This window comes from Dysidea avara, chromosome 3, assembly GCF_963678975.1.
Source record: "Dysidea avara chromosome 3, odDysAvar1.4, whole genome shotgun sequence".
NCBI lineage: Eukaryota > Metazoa > Porifera > Demospongiae > Dictyoceratida > Dysideidae > Dysidea > Dysidea avara.
In genome coordinates this window covers 17,547,265-17,563,608 of record NC_089274.1, presented here as the reverse complement: position 1 = coordinate 17,563,608, position 16,344 = coordinate 17,547,265, and the positions used below count along the sequence as shown (strand labels likewise).

The 16,344-nt window shown below is 37.6% G+C and overlaps 1 protein-coding gene across 1 annotated transcript in view; it reads left to right on the top strand.

Annotated features, from left to right (window-relative positions):
- Nucleotides 1-16,344, top strand: part of LOC136249832 (phospholipid-transporting ATPase ABCA3-like) — a 70,956-nt gene that overhangs the window by 45,337 nt on the left and 9,275 nt on the right. The window contains exons 25-31 of the mRNA XM_066041957.1: nt 9,334-9,404; nt 9,914-10,682; nt 11,166-11,315; nt 11,363-11,479; nt 11,529-11,699; nt 11,750-11,860; nt 11,924-12,009. Coding sequence (XP_065898029.1) covers nt 9,334-9,404; nt 9,914-10,682; nt 11,166-11,315; nt 11,363-11,479; nt 11,529-11,699; nt 11,750-11,860; nt 11,924-12,009 — 1,475 coding nt within the window. The remainder of the gene's footprint in view (nt 1-9,333; nt 9,405-9,913; nt 10,683-11,165; nt 11,316-11,362; nt 11,480-11,528; nt 11,700-11,749; nt 11,861-11,923; nt 12,010-16,344) is intronic.

Here is a 16,344-nt window from a genome sequence, read left to right as displayed (position 1 = left end):
AAACATTCACAACCTATATGTCTAAGTGTTTATTTTAGCACCTTAGGTAACTTTATTCATCCACAAAGTGGTTATTTGGTTTAAAATGGTATCACTACAACCACAATCATTTCTTTTTGTGCCCACAGTTTAAACCCACAATCGATTTTTGCAAACCTCTGTATAAAAGGAATGTGGTGAATGCAGGTTTGTCTTCCTTTACGTATTATAGTCCAGTAGATATAATTGAAAAAGGGGTGTACCCGGAAAAAATTCAAAGAAAGCTGATTTTGGTACCATTAGAAAGCAAATTGTTCATAGAATAACATATGCAAAATCCTCTAAAATTCACTTTGGGGAAAAAATTTTATGGCCAATTTAGTATTGAGGCATATGTGCATGACTGGATTCAGGAAAGTGGATCTTCCACACATATCCAATTTACCAACTTTGATAACTCATAACTTCAGATTGGAAAATAGTATTACTTGAAATTTGATCACCAGCGTCACTTGTTAGGTGGAGAAAATTTCAGATTGATATTCAACTTGAACACCAAGTTGTGGTTTCTCAATCGGATGCATTTGCAAACCCATTTTGCAAATCTGGTCATTTGTGACCACCAAAAATGTGTTATCCTTATATTATTTTTTTCATAAGAAACAGTTTCCTTAGCACTTCTACAACTCTCTCCTCCACATTTTGCAACACACTAATAATCCATGTTTGCAACAAGAGCATAATATTGCTACCACATGGATTTGCAGTGGAAGGCTGGCATTTATATTGTACAAAATTAATATATATGATCTCTGGGACTGGTCCCATGTCTATCATCATCGGTTGCAGCCTTAATCCTTCTAGTTTCCAGCCCCATATTAAGTTCCCTCCAATGAATAACTTCTTGCATCAGCTAAAACCATTGATCCTCAAAACTCCGTCCAACTGCAAGGGTAAAACACTTTCACAGCTTGCATGTGTAATAACTTTCTGATGCCACCATTTCCATGTACTTTGTTTTGTATACCTGAGACTCCTCAATGAATCAGACTGACTCCCATCAAACTCCAACTTTTTCAACATGTGCAATTGTTGCATTATACAATCCATCATTAACTTTTCAATCGTTTGCACATCATTTGATTGCTGATTAGGCCGACTTTACCTATTCAAATGTTGCGGAAGTTGTATCACAGCCACCCCAGGCATGTGAAAAGAAGACCTACGTATGTGCCCAATAACGTCATCATTTTTCCAAATCTTCAAATGTTTTACAACCTCTGAATAAAAGGAGATACATACTTGTCATGTTCTGCTTCCAGTGTGCACCAGTAGCACAAGAACTTCATTGTTGTCATCAGCTACAACATTCACTCTACTTCCTTCAATTGCAAAATTGAAGTGTGCATTGGACCATCAGTATGTCAGAATCTCCATGTGTGTAATCACTGTGTAGGGCTATCAATATCCCCAGGTATGTTATGGTATGTGCTGGTGCAGATATTTAGTCAAGTGAATCTATGGAAGCATACAAAAGTCAGGAAGTTTTCTTGCAAATGAAAAGAGCAAACATCAATTGATTGTCCAATATCTGAGAGATGATGGCCAGGTCGTGCATCAGAGTAATTTGGATACTGCCACACTGATTGTTCAATGTGCACTTCAATTTGCAATTGAAGGAAGTAAAGTGTGTTTTAGCTGATGACACTGATGTTCTTATCCTCCTGCATGGTGCACCAGAACATAGCAAGTATATATTTTCTTTCAGAGGTTGGGAAACATTTGAGCATTGGAAAATTGATGACATTATTGGGCACATATAGGTCCGTCATAATTACATCTTCTCTTTTGGCATGCTTGCATGGAGTGGCTGTGATACAACATCTGCAACATTTGAAAGGGGTAAAGTTGGCCTAATCAAGAAGAAAATGATGTGCAAATGATTGCAAGAACAATGCACTTTCACAACTTGTATGTGCATCTACAAGTTAAGGAACTTAATGACTAACTTGATTTATTACCATAATGGAGCTGGAAACTAGAAGGATCGAGGCTGTATGCAACTGATGATGACAGACATGGGACTAGCACCAGAAATCTTACTTAAATTTGTACAATATAAATGCAAGCTTTCTACTGCAAATCCATGTGGTAGCAATATTATGCTCTCAGTGTGATTAAAGTATGTTGCAGCATGTGGCAGTTGCAGGGGAGAGAGTTGCAGAAGTGCTGAGGAAACTGTTTACAATAATTGTGACAAATTTATTTGTTCAGAACTTACATGATAGCCACCTTTTTATTTCTATAACCAGTCTTATTCTTATTTCATACAACTAATATTGATTGCAATGAATTTCTTATGAGAAAATAATATTTTAAGGATAATATGCATTAATTTTTTGTTAGTCACAAATGACCAGATTTGCAAAAATAGGTCTACCAAATGCATTTAATAAAGAAACCACAACTTAGTGCACAAGGTGAATATCAATCTGAAATTTTCTGCAACTAATAAGTGATGCTGGTGCTCACTACTGATCAAATTTCAAGTCAATACCAGTTTCCAATCTGAAGTTATGAGTTGTCAAAGTTGGTAAATTGGATATGTGTGGAAGATCCACTTTCCCGAATCCCGTCATATATGCCTCAATACTAAATTTGCTATAAAAATTTTTCCCCGAAGTGGATTTTAGAGGATTTTGGATATGTTATTCTATGAAAAATTTGCTTTCTAATGATACCAAAATCAGCTTTCTTCAAATTTTTCTGGGTCCAACCTTAAATCTACCGGACTATTAGGTGAGCATGCCAGAGTGGTATATATTACTTATACCATGGCCACTCGGGATTTGCCTGATATATATATGCCCTTGGGCTTGGGCATATATATCAGGCAAATCCCTCATGGCCATGGTATAACTATTAAATCTTACACTGTAACACACATGGTACGCTTCACATACTAATCCATTTCTTTACAAATTTGAATACACATTCAATTATCACAAGGGTATACAATTCATAGAGTATATAACAGTGACCTGCACTGTTGACTTATATAAAGAAGATTAACTTATGTACCTTCTACCTTCTCAAGTGCCAAAGGTATTCCCAACACTGAACTCACCTCCATAATTATTGATAAATTCTGACTGGTATATGAGTTTGGTGGGCCAGTGGTCAAGAAATCATCTAAGTGGTGCATCACATATGAAACACCCTGATGTCTCATCGCCCATTCTGCTAAATCAGCTAGAATATTAAAAAGTTTAGGTGCTGACCTCAAGCCAAATGGTAAGCAAGTATCGATGAATAAGTTTCTCCTCCATTCCATAGCCAAAAGGTGCCTATCCTGTAGATGAACAGGAATCAATCTAAAAGCACTTTTGATATCTATTTTGGCTAATAGTGTGCCTGGTCCACTCCTCATGATATGAGCAATGGCGTCATCAACAGAGACATACTTCATTGAACATAGAGACTTTGGGATGCCATGATTGACACTTGCTCCCTTAGGATGGGAAAGGTCAACGATCACATATATATAAACAAGAGTAAGGGAGTGTCGAACTGCACTATATGCTGTGTAAAATGAGCCTGTAAAATCCTATGGCATCATTCAAAACACTGTATATGTGACCATTGTGTAAAAGAATGGTGTACTTGCAAAACGTATGGCACATCAAACAGAGGAACTCACTGTACTAAGAGAAAGATACAAGCAGCTAACCTGGAAAGCAAACATTGAGGTCTCATCATGGTTGAGCGAGGTGGATATTTTATTCAACATTTCATCATGGTCAAGATTTCATCATGGTTGCCACCCCCTGCCTCACCTAAACAGTTCTACTAGTGAAAGTGACTCGTCTAAGTGGAATTTCAGCCACTGGATTCCATGCGGAACACCAGTCAAAACATCTAATACGTTAAATCTGAGCAATCAACAGCGGTCAGGTTTACAAGAAACAAAGGTATGTGGGTTACTCTACAGGCTCATTTTCACAGCCTATGCCCAATGATATCATGGCAAAGGAATTAGTCCCTGTAGTATTGAGCTGTGCAACTTGGGGGCCATAGTTGTGTAGGAAATCAGTACTCTTGCTGTGACAATATGAGTGCGGTCACTGCTGTGAATAGTGGTCATTCCAAAAACGAGTTAGTAATGTACCTTTTGTGTAGTATGTGGTTTTTTGTGGCCCACTATGACATGCAAATAACTGTGACAAGTCCTTGCTGAATATCCTCACAATACCCGGATTGCTCCAACCTTTCAAAGCAGTTCATCAGTACTATATCCAGGGTTTAGCATCAGGACCTATCAAGTTGGTAAAAATCATTATATATCCTTTTGTAAACAGCATCATCTAACTGCAATACCCTCTAAAGAACACGTATTACTCCTATTATAGCTAATTTAGTAAAGGAAGGCATAATGTATACCACTATTAAGGTTTATTTAACTGCTATTAGAAACTTGCACACAACACTCAAGCTGCATACTCGCTATGTAACACAACTTACACCATATTTGGAACAAGTACTGCAAGGTATCAAAAAAAGAAAAGCTCCAAACTAAGCAACATAGAACACGTTTGCTGATTACCACAAAACTGATGAGACAGATTAAGGCAGCTCTTTTGACAGATCCACACTCGTATGATAATGTTATAATGTGGACGGTATGCTCTGCAGCATTTTTTGGTTTCTTGCACTGTAGTGAATTCACTTTGCCATCTATCCAAGAGTATGATCCAGAAAGTGCATCTTTCTTTTGCTGATGTAGCTGTAGACAATACAACTGCACCATCTGTTGTTAAAATCACCATCAACAGACCCTTTTAGGGAGGGTGTTGCTCTTTATTTGGGGAAGACAGATGCACAGTTATGGCTCTTCTACCTTATCTTGCTAAATTTGGGTCATTCCATGTCAAATCAACCAGGAATTTGGGGTCACCTCTCAGATTTTGACGAAACTTGGTGTGTTTGTAGTACCTGTGGTGCTTATCACTCATGCAAATTATTAGCTCCATACACCACATAGTTTCTGATTTATGACCACAAATATTTTGAATATTTCATGAAAAATTGGTTCATCTGTAGATACAAAATCAATCATAACTTCGCACTGTAAATATTTAAACACAATTTTCACTGATGGAAGACTGTTGATTGACCTTTCCAGTGATCCCTAAATTATGGGATATCTACTTAATTATGGTTTGAAAGTACTTTATTGAAAACTTTAATCCTTTATATTTCAAAAAATGTTGCTTGAAATTCTTTGAATTTTTTATGAATAATGATTGGGTCATGTCTATGTTTTGATGAAATTTTTGTGGTGGGAGCACAATGGGCTCAAGAGATATAATGAATTATGTTGTTGTATGCAGTGGAATTTTGTAGTGTATGGGAGTGTACACCTCCAATAACCATTCACAACAAGGCCATGACAAGTTCGTCTTACAGAGTGAAGGTGTTCTAGGTACAGTGCAACCTGTATTAGTGACCACCTGTATTAGTGACCACCTGTATTGAAAGACCATCTATGTGCTTCAGTTCTTTAATTGGATATTAATGTATAGCACCAAAGCATCAACTTTTTCTAGCAAATCCAAGGTTGACTTTAAATTACAGATCTAACCACCATGTGTCCATATAACATAGCATGTGAATGTTACATCATCTCTTTAGAAATACCTTCTTTATTAAGTTGAATCCCACTGTAGTGGACTTAGCCCCATTTAAGTTGCATATGTGGCTGCATAGGTATGTATACAACAGAACTCCTCAAAAAGGATACCAGGACACCTTGATAACCAGGACGCCTGTTTATAATCCCACTCTAATGGTACAATAATATATATAGACCAAGATACTTCTGTGGCTTCTGTGATATGGGCACTTTATTGTTATGGTCCTAGTAATGGAGGGGTTTTTACCCTATACTGTACATGCATTACTTGCACCTCAATGTGTGAAATTAATTACTAAATCAGTTTACATTCATGACCACTTTGAAGATCAAGTTGTATATACTCATGCAGACGGTAAACATGTTGACCACATTTTCATCTGTATTTATCATCTGCCTGTACTGATCTTCAAAGTGTGAATGCAAATACTTTGGAAAATCATTTAGTAATGACAGTATTATAAATCACACATTGAGGTACTCCATAATATAAAAACCTCTTGGTACAAGTAATGCATCTACTGTATACAGTGTACCATATTTTACCAGTTAATAGCTGCAGGTACTATAACTTTCAGTAAGGAAAATGATGTGGATACTATGCGAAGGCAGCTACTATCCGAGGACGGATACTATGAGCTTGTGTGGAAGTAGCCTGTGGCATTTATACGGATTTTCAAATAGCTGATCTTATGTAGTCATCCTCTAATACTGTTAATCCACTTGGCTCCTCTCAGAAACGCTATTTCCAGGCTTTAAACAACTCCTTTGCTTCAAATGTGTGTCATCAACACTTGCATCAGGGTATTCAGATACAAACCGCAGCTCTTATGACAGTAATTCAAGGTTGTGCTGCAGCTACTATCCGGGGGTGACTATTATGTGAGCTGCGGCTGTTAACCGGTCAAATACGGTATTCCTTGGACCAAAGATAAAGTGTTATTTTTTGAGAAACCACAGACTTGTCTTAGGTCCAATTGTATGTGGAATTATAAAGTGAGATCATGAATACATAAGGTGTCTCTGTATCCTTTTCGAGGAGGTCTGTTGTACCTATGCAGCCATGTACATAATTTGAATAGTGGAGTGGGGCTAAGTATGTAAGTGCACTATGGTGGGATTTGACTTAATAAAATATTTTCAAAGGAATGGTACAACATTCACATGTTTATGGATACATGGTGATCTCATTTAAAGTTCACCTGTCTAATAAGGACCATTTTTGGATTTGCTAGAAAGGGTTAATGCTTTGGTGCTGCACATTAATGTCCAATTAGATAAACTGCAGATAGGTGGTTTTTCAATACAGGTGGTCACTAATACAGGTTGCACTGTACCTAGACACCTTCACTCTGTAAGACAAATTTGTCATGGCCTTGTTGTGAGTGGTTATTGGAGGTATACACTCCCATACAGCAATAATAGACTACAAAATTCCACTGCATACAACAACATAATTCATTATATCTTTTGAGCCCATTGTGGTCCCACCACAAAAATTTCATCGAACATAGATCATGACCCAATCATTATTCACAAAAAAAATTCAAAGAATTTCAAGCAGCATTTTTTGAAATATAAGGGATTAAAGTTTTCAATAAAGTACTTTCAAACCATAATTAAGTAGATATCCCATAATTTAGGGATCACTGGAAAGGTCAATCAACAGTCTTCCATCAGTGAAAATTATGTTTAAAAATATTTATACAGTGCGAAGTTATGATTGATTTTGTATCTACAGATGGACCAATTTTTCATGAAATATTCAAAATATTTGTGGTCATAAATCAGAAACTATGTGGTGTATGGAGCTAAAAATTTGCACGAGTGATAAACACCACAGGTACTACAAACACACCAAGTTTCGTCAAAATCTGAGAGGTGACCCCAAATTCCTGGTTGATTTGACATGGAATGACACTATTAGGAGATTACACCCTGGTCCACTGTTTATAACTGCAGATCATGTTTCACTAATTCTACACCGCCTTACAACATCATTATTGAGCATCCTCCAGACCATTTGGCTAGATGTCAGGAAATACAGCACACACAGTTTTAGAATTGGTGCAGCAACTTCTGCAAAAGATGCAGGCATCTCAGACACCCATATTCAAATACTTGGAAGATGGAAAAGCAATGCTTTTAAGCAATATATACGAACACCAAGGTCTCAACTATCTAAATTTTCCAGGTGTCTTGCCAGTATTGGAGGATAACTTTGAGTGTAGTAGTTGCATATGCTTATGATGGTGTATGTGTATATGGACTCTTGAATTATGTAAGCTGTATTATCACTGTGATCATTTATTTCATGGCACCTAATATTAGCACACTTTAGACCACCAGTCTAAAGACTGTGAGGGGGGAATGTGTTAAGTGAGCCTTCCTGTGGCCAGGGTTTAAAATGTGAATAATCAAACTGTTTACTTTAACTTAGGGTTCCCCAAAGTCTTTAGATTTAGTGCATAAGTGAAACAATACCATGATGAAAGTTACAAAATTCATGGAGAAAAACTCTGGTACTCTGTACACCTATCAAAACAACCACCATCACTTGACGGTGGTTGAATACTTATAATTGTGTTGTTGAAGAGAACCATATTAATTATTGTTTTACTGTGATTTAATATGCACTACAGCTTGTTTCATTCAGTACTTTTAATCAATGTGCTATGGTCCCTACTCTAGTTGAAAATTCTATTTTTTGTGTACTTGTTTGTTAGTTTTTTTTTTTTTGTAAATAACAATTATAACTGGTGAACCCACACATACCACATCAAAAGAAAGAAATGGTGCCACACGCCCCAATTATATCAATTATCGTCTGAAAAGTGAAGTATCCATTACACTTTGTTGTCAGCTATGTTCAACCCATCATAGCATTACGAATCAAGAACTGTTCGAAAAACACCTCTGCAATCAAAACAGCTGCTATGAAAAATATGGACGATTTCCATTATGAAGGGAAGCCATTATGTGCTACTGCCAAATTGACACTTTTTTGTCAGCAAAGATGAATGGGACACAAAGGAGGACACTGGTAAGTTAATGAAGAACACATTGTACGTACTGCGGTATGCCAAAAGGCACCTCTCAGGCCGAAGTGATGTTGAACAGTAAAAAAATCAATCCCATAGCCTTAGCCGTTATTGAGTTATGGCGTCAGTCAGTCAGTCAGTCACTAGAAAATTTTGTTGAATAATTTTTTTTAAATTCCATAGCAACTTGTTGAAAGCATTTTGGGTCAATTTGAAGGCTTGTTTGGGCTTAGTTTTGCCTAACCAACACTGCCTCATCATTGTCTGGGAAAAGTGAGGCTGGTTTTTGAGCGATGTTTTTTTCATAGGCCATGCTGAGTCACATGCACACAATACACAAAACAAAGCATGCAGCAACCAAGCAAACACAACTATTGCCACCAGCACTTGGATGCCTATGCACCACTCAAGCACTTGAGTCTGTGAAAGAAAATCCTCCTGGGGCAGGACTGAGGGAGGACCGTCCACCACCCTAACACCGGACTGTTTTCCCCAGTTGCCACCCTATACTGGTACACACGGTGTGCGCACACACACACACATACACACACACACTCTAAACTACTAGTACACACCACAAGTATTTCTCAACTTATTTAATGTCTTGCTGTTTTACTGTAGGATCAATTGACGGCAGCATGTGGAGATAACGGTGTTGTAAGTAGTTATTCTCACTGTACTCCGTGTCTAAGGTACTATGATATTTTTTATACATACAGTATTGTGAGGCTATATTTGGTATTGAAAATTCATTGGAATGTGTATACAAGACACCCACTACCACTTAGCATGTGTACTAACAGAGACATGTTCCACACTGAAAAACTGATACACATAAAAAAAAACTGTACAATAATGCATCCATTGCTACTTTATTTACTTTAGAATATATCGTCTACTCATTAGTGAATTTTTAAAGCTTTAGTCCACCTTTTATAATAAGATGTATGCATGGCTTCAAACCAGCTAGCCTCCACATTATTATAATATGTAGCAAATAAACTGCTAACTTATCACGTTTGTGCATTGAGAAGATAGGGCTAAGATAAGTAGTTTTACTGTAATGGGTGTTAACACTACAAACTATGGATCGCTGCTGCATGATCTGCAAAGTCATTACAAGGCAAAGGATCAAATTCAAATATTGTACAAAGCCATGTATATTCCATTAGGCATGTTATGTGTAATTCTTTGCTTCTAGCTGTCAGGCACATGGTCGACAAGGGCGCCATCTTGCTACCTGTACGTTTCCACTATATCGAAATTATGACAACCCTGATGCAGATGAAGTGTTTTGCCCCTTCCCACCAAGTGTTGATGTAACTTTGGATATTAATGTTAAAGACCCTGATACTATTGGTCAACCATTGGACTACATGAGCTACTTTGTAGATGATTACCTGATGAACTTAGCTGATAATGAAATTGACACCACTGACTTCTTCAGACAATACATGGCAGGATTTCTGATCAGTACACGTGAAACTGCACTCTCTATCTGTAGAGCAGGTAATATTGATTCTGTCAATACTGATATATGTCAGATGATTCTTGCAACTGAACTTGTACGAAATGTGTCTACCTTTATTGACAGTCTACCAAGACAGGACTACCAAAGAGTAAGTAATTGTACCAAGAAAGTTAGTGACAGGATAGAAGAGATGGATGGCATAGCTGTACTCTCTTATCAGGATGCTGTCGAGTGTGCATTTGAAGATTTTTTCCAACCAAATGATACTGATTTTCCCACTTGTACAGGCTTTACCTTTCAAGTTGATGTTGACAGTGAAACTTTTACTTTTGTGTCTGACAATGTAGATGATGATGTCTCACAGATAGAGGCAAACTTTAGTGTGGATGGTGCTGTTCGTGACCATTTTGCTGAAGAAGGTGGTGGACATTTTGGTAGAGTACACTATGCTCCTACCAGTACACAAATAACTGGAGCAACTGTCTACTATAACAATCAGGTACGGTACTACTAAAATACATCACGCTTGCTTGACATAACATATTAAGTTCATTAGACAAGGGACTGTGTAACTACTGAACATTGAAATTCAAACTAAGCCATTTTTATATGCTATGATTTAAAAGTTCGTGCTTGAGTTTGTTACATTACCAGCTCCTCAAAACAAAATCTTTGAAACATACAGTAGTCAAATGGTACAAAAAAATAACATTTCTCTTTGTTCACTGGTGACATGTATTTACTGGTCTTTTCCACCAGCCTTCAATTCGATGGATTCCAGTTTCACTACCTCTGCAGCATTTCTGTATGCTATGTAAGAATGACTTGATCAATAATTGGAGTTATTTGTTACCTTGTTCAGTAGACTTATTTCTCTCCTGGTATTAGTGTTGCCACAATGCTTAGCTTTTAAATTATATTATGAATATTTGCTCTCTTGGTATCTGTACATAGTATGTTTGTATTTACTGCTCTTCTCTAGCCATTCCACATGCCTCCTGCTGCCCTGAATGCTTTCCACACTATTTACTTACGTCACATACTAAAGCAAAATGGATTATCAGAAGAAGAAGCAGACGATTACTCAATGAGAGTTAATATTCATCCACTACCAAGAACTGCTGAAGGACAGGTATGGATCATAGTCTCTTGTTTCTTACACTACATCATTGTGTATAGGTCGATGCTGCTGAGAGTGATTTCCTTGGGTTCACATTGTCCATTACGGTCATCTTTGGATTGTCCTTCCTGGCAGCTAGTTTCATTCTTTATCCTGTGGCTGAGAAGGCTTCAAAGGTATTGTACTACATATACACATAATAAGGTACTACTACCACCACCACAGGCTAAACACATTCAGTTTGTCAGTGGAGTACACGTCAGCTGCTTTTGGCTCTCTGCATATTTGTGGGATCTCATCAACTCATTTGTACCCATCATAGCAGCTGTGATATTGTTTGCTGCTTTCCCTAATGACTCATACAGGAACAACATTGGAGCAGTGTTTCTGTTATTTGTAAGGCTATTTTATCTTTGTCAGTAATTACACGGTGTTTTATCAAATAGTTCCTCTTCTGTTGGGCCAGTATTCCGATTGTTTATTGCCTCTCGTTTTTTTTCTCCAATTCCCTCATTGCATTTGCTCTTACCATCTTAATGTTCTTCTTCTCAGCATTGGTGAGTTTCGTATACTAATCCACTGAACTATATATAAAGTATTGTGTATCATTTCTGATCTAGTTTGGTCTGATCATTGTGTTTGTGGTGGAGAATGATGATACAAGTGAAGCCCTGAACTTCTTGTTTGTTATTCTGCCAAGCTATGCGTAAGTAAATGAATATTTGTTATCAAGCAGTTTATTGTGTTGTGTGGGTATTTTAAGTAATATGCGTATATAAATAAATTAATTGGTTAGTTGAAGTTTACTACAGTTTGTTACTAGCACTAGTACCTGCCCTATGTGCAGGACTTTATTGTCCTGATTACACTATATTTTAGTATAGTAACTTATTGCTCTGCAGTGGAGTGAAGAACTACACACTAGGACTTGGGATCAGATTTGAAGCAATGTTTGTCGTGCTGGCTATTTGGACTCAGCAAAATATGATATCCAATGCAAGCACGTCTAACCCCAAGTTGTGTAATTTACTGTAAACACACCTAATCCTTCCCTGTATGTGCAGCATGAGGACTTCATTGCCTCATAGTTACACTACTTCAGTTAGTACGATATAAGTATAATGCTGAAGCAAAGTCTATAGCCCTGTCCTGTAGGTGCAGGACTTTATCGCTGTGCATGGAAGCACTATATTTCAGTACACTTATACACGTACAGTGTAATGTAAGTAGTGCTGGAAATAAACTAAATGTTAGCTAATACTCATTCATTTTAAAGCAATATATGCTATTTAGACACAGCATAATACACATCCAACTGTACGTTATCAAAGTTATGTAATGTACTGCAAGTACACCTACACTCCAGCACTACATCCTGCAGGATTTCATTGCCCTATATGTACACTACTTGAGTTAGTGACAATAGTCTCATTCAATGTTGAAACAAAGTCTACTCTATAGATGTGTAGTCTCATGCTTTTCCAGCAATAGCTCATTACAATTGTCCTTAATTCTATACAAAAGCATTATAAGTTGATGTCAAAGTGTTTACACTGAGAGTTAAAATAAATGGCACACGTTCAGAAAAGAATGTTGCACCAATAAGGCTCAGAATCAGGAAAAAATTTCCTGAAAAGTTTCTTGTAACAGGAAAAAAAGATTGCACTAAAAAGGTTGCCAGAAGAAAATACGTAGTCTCTAGCTGGATTTGAACTTAGTACTTTGTATTTATGAAGCACATGCCCTGACCACTAAGCCAATTGGTAAGCCTTAACCCTTAAACCAGCAGAGAACTTTTGGGCAATGCGTGTTTACACAATATGGGAACTTATGTGGGATGACTTAATTCTTATAGCCTACAACAATACTTTGATTAAAAGTCTGTTCACTGGGCTACTTGGAGAAGGTTAAATGAACACTGTAACTACAGCGGCTTACTTATTATGAAGCAATAAGCAACAGCGAGTCGTGTCTCCATGTTTCCAAATTTTATCCACATGATTGTGAATTTACTCATGTTGGGTTGTATATGGCCTGATGTAAACTTTAATGTCAAATTGAATGGAGCTTGTTGCAAGGTGATAGGAGCAACCACTGTCGAGTTATGGATGATTTTATAAAGGTATGTAAAGGGTTTGCGTGTTTTCCTACCGAAAAGTTACTTACATGGCTAGTTTTGGCCTCACTGTATAGCATTGGGATAAAACCCTAGGTATCATTTTACTCCTTGTTATATCACTAGTAGGATGAAGAAAATTCTATAGCCATAGGACAAGCACTTCAAAAGTTATAGCACTTTGTGCAAGGCACGCGTATTAAGTATGAATCCAGTTTTCTGGATTATGTGGATTTAAGGGTTAAAATCATCTTATAAAGGCATGCAGAAGTTGACTGGCATAGGTACGGTTTGCATGCTGTTTACAGAAAGAATTTAAGCAAGTTTTTGCTCAACACCCTTGCACTAAACACAGAGGAGGGTGGACACGATATAAGCGCTACTGAAAACTATTACCGTTAATTGAATATTTCTAATACCAAGGCTAAAATGAAGTGATTAAAACTGTTTAGCAACAGCCACACTAATTTATCTTGTGCTTCTTGTGACAAACGGAAGAAAATGAGTAGGAAGGTGTCTTATTTCCTGCTTGATTCTCCATGAGGACACGCTAATGGCGTCCACTTTCCTTTCTTTAATTCCATGGGAGCGAGAATAGGAGGCTTATTGTATATCATAATATCTTCTTTGACAATTTTTGGGCTCGAATACAAACTTATAAGATGTCTCTTAGAGTGCAACGCATTGATTCCACTGACAAACTTACTGCACACATGATCCTCTACAAATTCAAGAGCAATTTTTGTGCTGGGAATAGCAGGGAAGAGTGGAGCAGACCGGCTAAATGTACTAAACGTCAAGCACACTTTTGAATGGTGCTTATTTAAACTTTGCTGAAGGCTTAGTTATACTTTTAATACAAATGTATGTGCTCACGTGCGCATGTCCACCCTCCTCTGCACTAAATGTGCTGTAAACGACAAACGACAGCAGTTAGAAGCTCCATTTAAATGCTAGCTTATTCCTAGAAAATGAGCGCCCTGTTTGGTGCCAAAACCACTTTAATATGTGCAACAACTGGTAAGAGGAATGTGTGAACTCAAATGGAATGCAGACAGACAAACAGACATTTATATCTATATATATAAAGCTGAAAAGCTGTCTGTCTGTCTGTCTGTCTGACGGTCACGCTGCTTACTCACCAGACTTGGCGCGAATCGACATAGTCTGTGCCGATAATGAAGCGCTCATCATCCGCCTACTCTAAGATTGTTATCACGAGTTCACGCGTGCTTCCGTTCGGTCTCTACAGCGCGTAGAAGGCCAAGGTGTAGAGAAAACTTGAGCAACATTCCTTTGAAAACCACAGCACATACTGTTCAAGTGGTAGAACGCCTGACTAGCGTGTAAGAGGTCGTGGGTTCAAATCCACGTGTTGACAGATTTTTTTCTTTCTACTCAGTACCTTTTTGTGAACACCTTTTTAAAACACGACTTTTAGCTCATCATATCTTGGCATGCAAAGCACGTATCGAGGCGGGACTTTAGCGAAATTAAACGCCCATCATCTGGCAACTCGAGTGTTGTTGTAGCAAATCAATACGTGCTTTTGTTCGCTCTTTATAGGGCGATGAAGGCACTGGTGTAGGGAAGGATCACTGAAAAGTTGAGCTACATTCCTGTCAAAACCACTGATAAACAACTGTGGCGATTTGTGCACCTCCCTTAACCCCAAGTTATTATAACCAGCCAGGGTTCAATCCCCGCCTAGGTCATAACTTTTTTTTTCACTTTTGGGACCTTTTTGATGCACCTTTTTGCTCTATCTGTTCCATGCAAGTCTTCATCTACAAACTCTTATGATCAGTTTTTCAGCACTGGCACTGAATTACCTCACATAATAGGGACTCTTATAGCACTTTTGGGACAGGGCAGACAAATTGCCAACATATTTGTCCATCTGTGTGTTGGTCCAGTGTGTTGTATTAGAGTAGGTAAAAGCTTCTTTCACCAGTATCCAGAATATCTACATCTTTGTTTTAAGCACATAGGTGTGCACTGACATGAAAAACTGTTTGTTCAGACTTACCTCAATACTGCTGTAGTAATAGGCAGCTTGCATGATTGAACAAATACTGCTGTGCATCTGAAAAATGATAATACTGGAACCATGCAGATCCATAGTTTACACCGAGGAACTGCATCTGACCTGGCACAACTGTTTCACTATCCTGCTTACATGCTTTCACTCTAAAGATTCATACATTACCTTATTGGTCAATTACACTGCAGGTGTTTCAAAACTGGGTTTTTGTATGGCAAGAGGTATATGTGTCACTGCAACATCAGAACTGAAAGTGCATAGGACAAGTTCTGAACTTTTGCTTGCCATGCAGTAACTATAACTGCAAATTGTGTTGACTTTAAATTATGCTCAAGTTCATTTCTCTTTGTGACAGTCGGTAAGGTAAACATCAAAATGTAGAAACTGAAACTGTACCGTGTGTACACAACCTGTATGTAATGTAGGGTATACTGTATACAATTGCCTTAGCTCGCATGCAGTTTAACTAATTAGCTAGCCTTGCATGCATGCTTCACTATAAATTATTATGTACTGCATAAGGATCATGTACTTTAAAGCACTATCGACATACATGCTACACAGCAAATATAGGACACTAATATTTATGCTTGGTTCCCAATATATTAATTATTGTTGCATTAGTTCTCATGTAAAGCAGCAAAGGTTCCGTTTGTTCTATACAGCACGTTGAAGTCACTGGTAGGGAAGATGCACTGAATAATTAAACTACATTCCTGTCAAAACCACAAACAATAAACTTTAGTGTTTTGCATCATTAATGACATAAGAAAACCTCATGCTCTTTAAAAAATGTGACATCACCATGTACCCTACATAGCTACATTAGCGGTGCTGGTGTTTAATGCTTAGTCCCTCTTCGTGGCATTAAAATGTTTAAT